At 39.7% G+C, this 13451-nt stretch overlaps 1 protein-coding gene across 1 annotated transcript in view; it reads right to left on the bottom strand.

Moving 5' to 3' along the window:
* Nucleotides 1-12959, bottom strand: part of palld (palladin, cytoskeletal associated protein) — a 457154-nt gene extending 444195 nt beyond the window's left edge. The window contains exons 1-2 of the mRNA XM_072439450.1: nt 12779-12959; nt 10025-10969 (exon numbers count right to left, since the gene is read on the bottom strand). Coding sequence (XP_072295551.1) covers nt 10025-10968 — 944 coding nt within the window. The 5' untranslated portion in view covers nt 10969; nt 12779-12959. The remainder of the gene's footprint in view (nt 1-10024; nt 10970-12778) is intronic.
* Between the last annotated feature and the right edge of the window lie 492 nt (nt 12960-13451).

Genomic DNA, 13451 nt, shown 5'->3' with positions numbered 1-13451 from the left:
CTTGTACAAGTTACAAGTGCAAGTTCTGTTCAATTTAATTTTACAACAATAAAAAATGTAATTCATTCAGAAAAAGCTGGTTGTTTTAACTGCACTGAAAAACATGCATCTTTACTGTTAGCGTGCTTGCCTCTCCAAAGACCTGACTCTTACTTACCTGGGGAAGTAAACCTTCTGTTTGTCTCTGTGGAAATATTGTTCCTTTGGCTATAATATCCCACAGTATCTATCTCTTTGTAGAATATTCTGAAGTATGGTTTCAACGTTGCATTTCCATGGACTCATACAGGTGATGTTGCGCCTCCAGAAAGTTCTGCAGCGTTTCTTTTAAAAATCTCTCCACATAAACCTGAACCTTTATGAGATCCTGCACACAACACCTGCACTTACATCATCTCCTTTACAGTAATCGTCAACCGGGTGATTTCCTAAGCTTTTTTTCTAACCGCAATTATCAATGGTCCTGCCACTGAGTAACTACAGATGGGGTTAAACTGCAGAACAGAGTTAGCCAGTGCTGCTATAAGCTACAGTGTGTATCATGAGCTTCTGGGAATAACAATTAGCATGGGTGGTATATGGGCCACGTGAGTCATAAGACATAGTTTTAATTTGAGCTCATGCAACAAAACCTTCTGTACAACTAAAATTCTGAGATGGGCAATAGGAACGAAGAGTTGAAGTTTGCTCATCTGGCAAACAGTATTTAATTTTCTTGTGGAGAAAAAGAGACTAAATAATGATTGATCCCACTTCCAGCTGCCACCCACGGCTTTGCCACAAAAACCCAAACACAGCACATCTGTAGAAAAGATGATGGACAGAGTCTGTGGGAAGAAAGCATCTATACAAGAAGGAGAGGATTGCTCTGGTTTGAGTCCAGTTGAAATCATGTTCTCTTGATGTAGGAGTCAGAGACAGAAAAAAGTGTCCAGAAGTCCAGGATTCAGGATCAGTCCATTACACGTCCAAATGAGATGAGAAATATATATTGTACAAAAGAAAGAAACACAAATGCTCAAAAAAAGAGTTCCCAATCAAAACTTGGTTGCATAGATTTTCATTTAACTGTATTTTATTTGGCCCTGCGACAAGTTGGCCACTGTCCAGGGTGTACCCCGCCTAAGGCCCGAAGTCACTGGGATAGGCTCCAGTCACCCGCGACCCCGAAAGGGAACAAGCGGTAGAAAATGGATGGATGGATGTATTTTATTTTAAATACAGTTCAATCCGTTTACTGTTTTGTCTGGTAAAGTTTATGGGTTAAAAACAAGTTTAAATCAAATCAAATCAAATCACTGACTCTGGCACTGGCACTTTGGCTTTTCAGATTTAAGACTTTTTGCCTCTTTTTTAGGCCTAGATACTTTTCCCATCCTCCAGAGTAATATTCACTCCATAAAGCGGTTTTATATGGGTGAAATCACAGTTTATTGGCACAGTTCCCCTGACAGTTTGAACTCTGCACACTCTCCTCCTCAGCACAAATGTATCTCCTGCATCAAAGACACATGAGCCAGTCTGGACCGTCCTCCTGTCTCCTGTCTCCTGTCTCCTGTCTTTCCTGCTGTAAATCCCAGGACTCAGGTTGGCTCCGTTTAGGAAATGGTTAGATAATTTAAAATACAAACCCCAACCATAACACAGAGAAAGATACACATCACCAGTTTATTTCTAAGACAGTTTAACATGTGGGCAGCTGTTATTCTGTCTCATGAACATGGGAAGCAGGACACAGGAGTATTTTTATAGTTCCCATTTGACCTCATAAAAACAAACATCTCTGCGCAGGCCTTGCACATCATTTTACAAATACAGAGGCCCATGGAGAATTCATTCAAGTATATTCTCAGCATCCTCTCTTTAGGCCTTGAGCAGCACATTCATGAGTATTCAATTCAAAAGTATCGGAAATCAGACACTTATATTGAACAAATATCAAAACTAGATCGTCATCAACACAAAAAAAACAAGAGATCAACAGGACAAAATTGTACAGTTTAGAACAGGGGTGGGCAAACTGCAGCATGTGGCCCGTTTGTCTTTATAATCCGGCCCGCCAAACATGCCAAGTAATATTTGTATTTTATTTGTATTTATTTTTTGCCCTTAGGCATCTGTCTGCACTTGTATCCTTAATACGTTTAATGTGAAATGAATTAAATAATAGATAAAATAGCCTATATTTGACAGAAAAGTGATATTTTATTTGATATTTAATTTTTGGGATTTCTTTTTTTCACACCAATGATTACGGGCCCTCCGCTACTTGCCTGGATTCGAATATGGCCCTCGGGGGAAAATAATTGCCCACCCCTGGTTTAGAAGGATTTAAAGCCAGCAGAACAAGTATAAGCCCACATGGTAACATAAAAAAGTACCATTATTTAGTGTTAAGGACTACTCTATTGTGTGTGACAAAAATAAATCTATTTTTATTATCATTTTGATGTCAAATTGTGTCAAGTATCGGGCAGAAATGCTAGTATCCTGACATTAAAATGTTTACACCAATGCTATGTTATTAAAAAATAGAGAACATTCAGTTTCTTATGTTCTGGTATCAGATCAGTATCTGGTCTGAAAAAGCTAGATAGATACGAGACCTCTCATTTCCTCTAAATCATGTCTTTGCAGAGTGGAAAAAGCAAATAAATAGTTTTCTATGTCGTCTTGGTCAAAACATATAATAATAATAATAATCATCATCATCATCATCATCATTCTCATGACTAATCTCTGTGATCAGGACACACGATCACGACTATGAGAGTCTGAACCTCAGGAGTGAGAAAGGCAAACTCTCTTGAAATTCCTCCACTTCATTAAAGTGGTAGACGCCTCGTTGGATCGGGACATCAAACACAAACTCTTTGGCAGCGGGACAAGAATCTGAAGCGCGAAGGAGAATAATGGCCCAAAATATCTCATCAAAAGGTGGATTAGAGTAAGCTGTGTGCAGTGGTCGTGGCTTATGGAGCACAGTCATCCAACAGGTGCCCCGCCCACTGGTCAGCTGTGGAGAGGGGTCACATGACTCACAAGGAGACGGGTCACATGACTCACAAGAACAACTGGACAAGGGTAGATGGTATTACCAGTCCATAGATCTAACTCAGGCATCAACGAGATTCATGTAAAAATAATAAATACAATAAATAATAATGTTATTTTATTTTGTCTCATTAAGGATGAATAAAAATGCCTTGTATTTGAATATGAAACTATGAATTTCTTGATAATAAACAATACATACTTTTAATAATTTCTATTTAACACAAAGTAGTTACATTTCTTCCAAACACATGCTTTTAATGACAAACTGTCGATGTCACAAGCGGATCATTGACGATTACAAATGACTGCATCTAAATCAAAATTTGATTTATTGCACAACTTTAATTCCAACATTACAATAAAGTTCTAATGTATAGGACAGATGCTTGATAATTGACTCTGTTTCATTGCTTTGACATTTATATACATTTGAATAAATAGAGTCACAAAGTCATTGTTGTTTGTTCAGCTGCAAAAGGCTTTAAGTCCAGAAAGCCGTCAAATGTCTGAAAGAATCGTCAGGTTAAATGACTTGGAGCTACAGGTCCAGTGGAACAGAAAAGTACATTGGTGAGTGTTTTTATGGTTTTTGGAGATGTAGATGTGTTTACAGATGGGGTCAAACAGGACCGCTGACCCCATGTGAGGGAGAAAGGACTCCACAGTCCAGAATAAGATTTATGGAGTGGACCAGGACATTTCTGTGTTGAACTTGTCTTGGATTTCGGCGTTCCTGCTGCGCATGACTGCGACCTTTGTCCACGACCTTTGTCCACAGCAAACAGACCTCAAATTAAATCTGGTATTCCACTTCTTCAACTGTCACTGATCCACTTATATAACCCTCCACGAATATCATTTTCTCTTCACTCTCATTGGACACACTTCCTCTTTAACCGCTTACATCCTGTCTATTTAGATAACACAATGTATTATTATAGATCAGGTCAATAGGTTTATTTTATTTTTTATTTTATTTTATTATTTTGTTTTATTTTATCTTTTTATTTTATTTATTTATTTGTTCCTCCATTCCCTATTAAGATATGAGAGGAGTTTTGTTAATAAGAGTTTTTTGTTTTGTTTATAAGAGTTCTTCTATTAAGAGTGTTTTTTTTTTTTAAACTTGTCCAAAATCTGTCCTTTTCCTCTGGATCTACAGTAACAACGACATTTCCCCTTGTGTGGACAATAAAGGAATATCTTATCTTATCTTAGGTTTTTATGATTGACTATAAATTTACAGTAATAAATAAAAGGTCACATTAAATCTAAGATTAGAGCAGTGAAGAGTCCACAATGAACTGTATATTAATTAACATGAATATTATTAAAGGTATGGTGCCCAGGGTATACATTAAATCAAGTACTGCAAGGTACAGGTGGTATTTTTTTAATTGCAAAAATATTGCACCAAGGCCAAGTTTATTTGGTGTTTTGGTTCTTGATTGATCGTCCAATCAGAGAGCTAGTTTCAACACTGAAACCAGTGAGTTTAAACGTCCTCTCTGATGCGAATGGTCTCTACCTAAAGCTCAGCACCTGCACCAGTCATGAATCACTGCTAGTGCAGCCTCTGCAGCTCAGTGAGCCTGGAATTCTGGAGGTTTTGAGCTGAACATGAAACCTGGATATAATATAAGTTATTGGACATTAGAAGAAGTAGAGGACTTTCGTTTCCTCTTCAAAGCAATAAATCTACATTTACATGGACCAGGAAAGTTGGCACATATAAAACTTTATAAACTGTAATCTCACAGGGGAAATGCACTTAAGGGAGTTCTTAATGAAATTGTTCAATACCAGAGATTGAGTGTTAGACTTATATACCGGTATATAATATATTACAATATTTCAAATGAATATATATGATTTAATATATACATTATTCTTATATAAAAAAAAACCTTTCCATTCATAGCATTGCAACATTCTCAGTACTCAGAGGTCAATGTAGGGCGCTTCTGGACTTCACGGCTGAACGACGAACACAGAACGTTTCACCTCGTCAGGCGAAATCTCACACTCAGCATCCAGTCCACAAAGGTCAGAGGTCAACACCGAGACTTTGGACTTTAGACAGCTCTGATCGTCATCGACACAGCTCTGAGGAACGCCATTGACGCTTGTCCCTTTCACAAAAAGCTATTTAGTCCAACATTGATTCTAGCGTCCAAGTCATTCTTTCATATTTACATGTGAAATATGTGCCTCGCTAAACTATTACAGGAATGTTAAAGTAACCAAATCAAAATAGGTAAATATTTGAAGTGATTAACACTATTTGTTTTCTTCGTTTCAGACGAGGCCTATAAATTGTACTATCACTAGTTTAAGTTAAACAACACGTCAAACTCTCTCACTTTCACATTCTAAGTCAATATTTACCTCACAAAATGTTTTCTGCTTCCAAGAATGTTAAGCTGGCCAATTTGAGCTGTTTTAAACCAGACGCTGATTACTCCCAGCTTATGTCGGCTATGACAGCATGTTGGCAGTGAAGAGACAGAAGCAAGTGCGGGGCCAATATAGTTACAGCACAACATAGGTAACATTTTACACCATACTTATTTATTATTATACAATTACAGTGGAACTGGAGATCCTTCATTCTTACAGAGTTAAAGGATCAGATAAAGTTGCAGTTTCAAGCAAATGGGTCATCGCTTAGACCTATTCACAGCTTGTTTGAAGACAAAAGTGGACAATAAGATTCCACGATAGTCTAAAAGCCTTTTCACGTTTAAGTCTAAGACCTGAGCTTCTGTTGTACTTGTTAAGCAGGAATACCAATCATTTCAACAATAGAAATGTCTCGCTCTTAAAATACTATATTACATAAAGTAGTTTGATTTATGCAAAATGTTCAAGGTCCTTGTGCACCAACAAATCAACAACGCACTTTTTCTGTGGGCGGCTTGAAAACGGCTTTGTTTGTGTTGAGTTTTTATACAACTTATTTGCTGTCGAGATCAGCAAAAGGGAAACAGATAAAAGCAACTTATCATGGCAACTTCCAAATAAAGTGTATTTGGGAAACAACAAAAATATACCAAAGAACATCATGTGGGTATTAACTTGATAAAAGCCATGATGAATCCACTCTTAAGTGATGTATTATTGTGGTTTCTGATAGTCTATTACAATAAGTAAAAACTGTCCCTTTGCATCATCTCTTACTTTTATAGGGAAATCACACGGCAAACTCGCTCTCTCATACTTACATGCAAAATATGTGTCTCGCTAAATGTTTTCAGCTTCCAGGAATGTTAAGCTAACCAATTTGAGCCGTTTTAGACCAGACGCTCATTATTCCAGGCATAAATATGAAATGACATCATGTTGGCAGCCCAGGGAGAGAGAAGCAGGTATAAAAAGTTCTCCTCTTCCTCCCGCTGAGATCAAATAAGCCCGGGAAGGGGAACTGAAAATGATGGCTTTTCCTGCTCTCATCCAAGCAGTGAGCATTTCAGAGGCAGCACGTCATGAGTCAGGAGTGGGTCACCTGCGATGACCTCATTCCACTGCTGTTTCATACAACAGGGAGGAAGGGCTACTGCTGCAGACATCCACTGAAGGAATTAGCCGTGAAGGCATCTTTCCCATGATCGTAAAGATGATGCAAAGCTAAAAATAAAATATAGTCATTTCGAAATGTGTAGTAGTAGATGTAGTAAAGAGGTGGGTCCATTGTCTACTACTTGTACTGTAGCTTACAATTCATCTGTTTCCATTGTTTTAGTAACATTAATAATTTGACCCAATGTCGTGAGGTTTATTGGTTTATCGGGCTTGTCAATCAATGAATAAGGGTTGAAAAATAACGATTAAGCATCTTTGAGTGTCCAAAAAAGAGCTGAATCAGTTTGATATATTCATATTTGATTAGTAGTATTAAGTGGGCTCTTATTAGTGTGTTTAGAAGGGAACCTGAGAAGCTAAAGGATTAGGGACAGTTTTCCTGGGCACATAAGATAACATTTTATACCATTTTACATCGTTAAAGTTCCCTAGTGACCTCATTATGGTTATCACTGGATATAAACCATATAATTAATGATACAAATGAGAGTTTGCATGTTTCTTAATGCATTATTCTGCTGTTAAGTGCATTGGTGCAAAACATTTCTACTCATTTTTTGCCTTCCAGTCTCGTTCAAACCCAAACGCCAGTAGCAGCAGGACTTCCGAGGCCTCTGTGTCTCTTCAATAGTCAATATTAGCTCAAACTGAGGGGAGTGAGGTCAAATTTAAACAAGGATCATATATTATTGAGCTCAAATTCCACTTTCTTTCTGTGGAATGTTTCTGAGTGAGACACAGAGCTGCAGAAATGTATTTTTGTAGAAAAACGGGCAGTCTCTCATCTTCTAGAAATTTCCTGTGTGGTTTGAAGACAACGTTTGACTTACTCTCTAACTTCCCATCGCTTTTAATTCAAGTCGGGAGCTGCCCTTGTTTGCACAGCAGGCAGTTAGAGTAATAACATAGAGGATTCATCACACAAAATGTCTAAAATAACATGTTGAGAACGCCACAATTGGAGGTGGATTTTGTCTGTCTGCGCATTCAAATGGCGCAAAATCACTCGTCAAGACAGGCAGCATGTCATAGGGGCGAACCTGCACGCCTAGACCTCCCACAAACACCCATATTTATCTACGAGCCCTTTAACAACTTAAAAAGCATTGTACAGTGCTTGCACATGTTCCCAAGTGCCTCATGCCAACCTCAAAACCAGCTCGCCTAAGCAAAAATGACCTCAGCCTTAGAAAATGCACAAATTAGACAGTTAGTTACAACGCACTTGCACATCAAACTAACACCAGAAATGCACAATTATGTAAACATGATGGCTACAGCAGGGAGCGTGAGGTCTTAAGAATAGCGGTATAAGATTTTCGGGGCCGAGACAAATTGGCCCTGACCACAGCTGGCCGCGCCCTGCCCAGAAAAAAAACACAAAACTGCAGCCAAGGCAATAGAGTGAAAAAGCAGAGAGGTGAGAGAGTGCATCACCTGGTCGCTCTGGCAACGGTTCCAAAGACTAGCGGCACCATGGGAACTGAGCACCAAATCAGGAAGTATGGTTATTATAAACGTAACAGTGAATGAAGGTAAGTACATCTGTGAGATTTTATAGGCAATAAAAAGTATTTAAGATAATATAATGAATCAATGAGGTCTTTGAGTCAAACGCACAGGTGTTTCTGGATATTTAAGGGAAAATGTCCCCCAACAGTAGGAAAATGCTTAACAGTTCTTTATGACTTTTACACTTTTTTGTTTTCCCTTTTCAACATGGCTCTAAATTATGTCAAATCACAAAGACATTTTGTTCTGTGTGAAAAGCAACGTTTGGTGAAAGTTTAGCTGCATAAAAAAGTTGAATTTTAACTTTTTAAAGTAAATAAGTAAGCAGGGGACAACAATTCAGCACGAATGTCAGTATCTTTTACTGTCTTTTTTTACACTTTCATAAAAATAACTGAATAAATGAGTCTGAACAAAGTATAATAAAATATGTGACGTCTCAATCCCTGTAAACTACTATTCACTGTCAAATATATGTTAATTTGCTGCCATCTAGTGTTGACAACAATCTAACGAAAAACAAGTTCACTATTTTGAACAAACAGTTCATCCTTCCCATAATGCATCACTCAACAGGCATGAAATATGCAGTATGAAACTAAAGCGTTATTAATACCAAACATGTGTTAATCTACTTTCTGACACTTCTACCTGACTATTAACTTTCTGTTTATTCCTTGTGTTATATAAAGTCAGCACTGCCACTGAGTCTGGGCTCTCTTGTTTCTCTGAGGTGAAACATGCTACATACACCTTCATGTTCCCAAGAAGGTGTGAGCAGATATGGAGGGACTGAAAACGCCTTGTCATTATATTTGAGTGCATGCCTGGCCTGGCTCCTGTTAGCCTGGGACTATTTATACAGGCGCAGAGGAGGACCTGCTCAGGCCAATAGGAGAACACACTGCCTGGATCCTCATACCTGATGATCACATTTTTATTAACATCCCAAAGACAAAAACAGATCAAATAAATGCACGGAAAAGTTATGGCAACTCACTGGTCAAGTCTTACTTAATATGAGTAAAAATTTGAATCCCACACACATTTGTAAACCATTGCAGACAATTAAAGGAGGCAAAAGGCAACGGCTGAATGCAAAGGTATTGCAAGGTTCAAATTACCTAAGTGGGCTACAACCATCATTATCCACACACAAACCCCCAGGTGCATACTGAATAGATTTGAAGGTAATTCATGAAGTAGGTCTCACAAGTAAACACACCAGTGTAGGCTGAACGGTGCAGCTCTGGAAACAAGAGAGGAGTGTATTTTTAGTTTCCTAAGGATATGTCGCAAATACCCAGGAGCTGCACATTCAATGGATCGAGCTGTGAGAGGCCCAGGTAAACAGGTAAACACCTTCTTTCTACACAAGGCTCCATTTCACCTTTAACACTTTATCTGCAAAACGCAACACTCTTCAGATTCTAGCACACCCTGTCACTTAGGTTCCTTGGTCTAACGTTGGTCTGTTTGTTGTTGGTCTGTTTGAGGACCACAAATCCAAAATAAAGCTATGTTTCTATCTAATGTAAGAACAGGTGAAGTTAAACCAATCCATAAACACTGAAGACCGAATGTAGTACACCTACTGGTGTACAACAAGATACAAGTATATATTGTAGTACATCTTCTGGTACACCAAGTGTATATTGAAAGGTTTCAACTGGTTCACTTTGGTGTGGATCAGGTCAGATTGTGTCTCCACTGTCGTAAGTAAACTGTACCAGTTCATTTAAGAGAAGTACAACCTCCCATAACAAAAAGCAAATAGAAAATAGAAAATAGCAAATAGAAAATAAGAATTTCTCGCCAAACGCTGACTTGACTCTTCTGTGCTGTGTCCACACACTTGTATATCAGGCCTTACCTGACAAGGGGCAGTGGGTTCCCTGTGACTCTGCACTCCAGGCGGATGGGGCTGCCCTCAGCCACCTCTTGGCTCTTCAGTTTGTGGAGGAAGTGTGGAGGAGACAGTGGTCCACAGGAGACTGGAGCTCCAGACTGTTGATACCGAACTGCAGCCGCTACTGGCCCCAAAGCACCTGACAGAGGGCCAACTGCGGTCTGACTATACAGGACGTCCTGGGGGGGAGGGGGCATGAGGGGGACACTGGCTGAGCCCTGCGTGACAGGCCTCTGGCTCCTGGGGGACAGGTATCCACTGTCTGGAGAGGATGAGTCTTCCTCCTGCGGTTGCTCTGTGTGAGCTGTGCTTTTAAAGATTGAGGACAGCTCCTCGATGAAGGATGCAGCTCGGCTGCAGAACTCAGAAGCAGAGCCAGAGCGCTCAGCCAGCTCCAGACCCTCGTGGACCAGCCGGGGTTTGTCCTGTCTGTACACAGGGGGAACAGGTTTGTGCCGAACCACTTTCTGCCCTGTGGCCTTGCTGAGCACCTGTACAGGCCTGAGGGGGGCACACTGCTGGGACAGGACTTTGACAGGACTGTTGTCAGGACAGGGGGTTTTGGTCTGTTGCCGGACATGTGGGCTGGGGGTAAGGTCTACAGTCTGCGTGGGTCCTGGGAGGGCCTGCTCCTGGGACAGAAGTGTTGGTCTTGGGTCTTCAGATATGTCTCCAAAGGCCTCCCGGGCCAGGTCCAAACTCAGGTTTATCTCATCTGCGCTCAGAAATGATGTGAGGTCTGCAAAGTCCCCTTCTCCAGAATCCAGCTCTGGTGTGGGGTCCTTGTAAAGCTCTCTGTCAGAGGAAGTCTCTGAGAACATCCCTCCATCCCCTTCCAGGTGTCCGGCCGCTGGGTCTTTCAGCAGCGCTGACATGGGGAGTGGCTGGTTCCAACTCCCGTCCTGCATCCTGAAATACACACGCCACATTAAGACAGTACAGTTCAGACTTCAGGACATGAATAGAAAAGAGCAGTCATTCGGAGAATATAGAGTACAGTATGGGTCAGTCACTCGGGGCCAAAGCAGCAGTGTGACTCAGTGCTGCCCCAACACAGATGAGGGTTATTAGCAAAGGCTCACTTAGGTCATAGAGAAGAGTAAGTGTATTTTGACTATGGGACTCACAATGTATTTTTACATCTTTATGCCTTGTGTTAAATACAAACCACAGCTAAGAAAAAACACAGCGTAAATGTTTGCACTTGTTGCTAATGATGTTCAAAATAGTAGGAGACGCGATTTATCCAGAATGATAGAAGTGCAAAAGAATCTGTTCCGCTTGACTGATATTTTAATTAATCAATTAATTAATGACTGGATTTATATAGTGCCTTTCATGTAATGAATGCGCTTTACAGTGTATCACTCCTTACTTGGTGGTGATAAGCAACTATTGTAGCCACAGCTACCCTGGGGTAGCCTGACAGAAGAGTGGATGACAATCTGCACCATCAGCCCTTCCCATCACCACCAACATTCAGGCACACAACAGATTCATACTAGACAATGTGTCTTGGACACAACAACAGTTAGTTATAGCCTCCCCTGTGGCAAATAAATGAAAGACTGTCACTGAGTATTAGCACAAAGATTGATGGTGATTTGCCACAATGAAAGCATGAATGGATGAATAAATGAATGAAAATTACAAATATACAATACCTAGAAATAAGAAAACAATGGGGTTGATATTGTAATTACAATGATTTATACTGTTTTGATTATATTTAAATATTGAGATTAAAGTTGGTGAAATTTGCCCTCTGCACTTGAGCCATCCTTCAATGCTGCTCAGAAAACCTGTGGACAACCACATTGTGAAACCGATTATTCCCTCAACATGAAAGGAGATAAGGGATCATTTTAACAGCAATTATGCACATATATAAGGACTATACATCAATTAGTATACAATTAGCTCACTGTACTTTATCTGTAGCCATCAATTGACATACTCCAGTGAAGATGTTTTGTTTTTTTAATGTCATGCGCATTCTCTAGAGCATTCTAGGTAAAGAGATTTTCACTTGTTAGTAGTAGTAGTAGTAGTAGTAGTAGTAGTAGCAGTAGTTAATATTATGCTTATTTACCTTACATTTACCCAGAATCATACTTTTTCCATGATATGTTAAAATATACAGTAAGTCATCTACTCGTCTGATGTGAAAGTAGAGGTGTTGATATGTGCAATGCAGAGCCACAGTGAGAGCCTCATGGCGTCCTGACGACCAGCTGTTGTTATTTTTAATCCCTTGGGCAAAGTTTCACAGCAGCAGCACAACCCGGCCCTGGACCTGCCTTTGAACCAGACTCAGGTAAAACTAACGAAGACCCAAGAGTCAAAAGCACTCAGGAAGTAACCACCTCTGTGTTTTTCAAACAGGCTGTCCAAGGATACTTCAGTGTTGATTAAATATGGATGTGGAAATTTGTGGGAGGTTTATGCTTTGTTCGTCCTGTCATTACCAAATAACAGTCGGCCTACGTTTTCTGACTCAACGAATGAATCCTACAATGAAAGCCTTGTTTTGAATCTTACAACACCATATGACAGTTACACAATACTATATCAATAAGGTTAAGGGTGTAATATTGAAATAAATGTATATAACAAGTACACATGACAAGTCAATGTATCAACAACATTACCTGGTAAACAGTGTTTACCATTTAAACACAATGAAATAGAAATTGGGCAAAATTATTAAAATCTTACCTTGAGCTTTTCAAACAGAATTTCCACCAGTTCCCTGTTTTTCTTTATCTTGATCAAATAAAAAAGAGGCCAAAGTCACGCGTCTCTGCCCAGAAGAGGAGCCTCGTTGGTGGGACAGTCAGCAGGCTTAGAGGGTCCAATTGCGCGGTGCCTCTGCAGTGGCCCGCTGTCCCATCTGTCTCGGCCTCTAACTCCTCACTGTGTAGCTATATTTGGCCCTGGCTCAGGTTTCACAGCCAGAATATTGGCAAGAAGACAGACATTAAGGTAGTCTTTGGGAACAGAAGCCATAGCAGACATTTTAGTATCCATCATAGTAATACCACACATTACTAATAAACAAGCCTCAATGGAAATTTGACTTAAATACAGCAATGGTTGTATTTTTGTGTGCACCTGCTATTATAAAACAGTTAATCAATATTCAAGCGTTGAGAAATGTCATTTTGTAAAAAAAACTCTGACAGTCTAGGTTGTTTTAATAATTGAGCCAGGTAGTATGTTGGTATAGTTACAGAAGCTTGTCACATTAGCTCAAGTGTCCAGCAGTGTTGACCCAATGACCCCAGAGGCCCAGACCACCCACTTATCTGCCATAATGCGTGTAGAGCTGCTTTGTTGTTAACATTTATGTTTACATATATTAGAGGCAAATAAAGATAAAAGAGTAAAT

This window comes from Eucyclogobius newberryi, unplaced genomic scaffold, assembly GCF_026437365.1.
Source record: "Eucyclogobius newberryi isolate DKJ021-1_F unplaced genomic scaffold, fEucNew1.0.hap1 SCAF_9, whole genome shotgun sequence".
Taxonomy (NCBI): Eukaryota; Metazoa; Chordata; class Actinopteri; order Gobiiformes; family Gobiidae; genus Eucyclogobius; species Eucyclogobius newberryi.
Note: the sequence above shows the minus strand (reverse complement) of the source record. Positions and strands in the feature narration are given on the sequence as shown.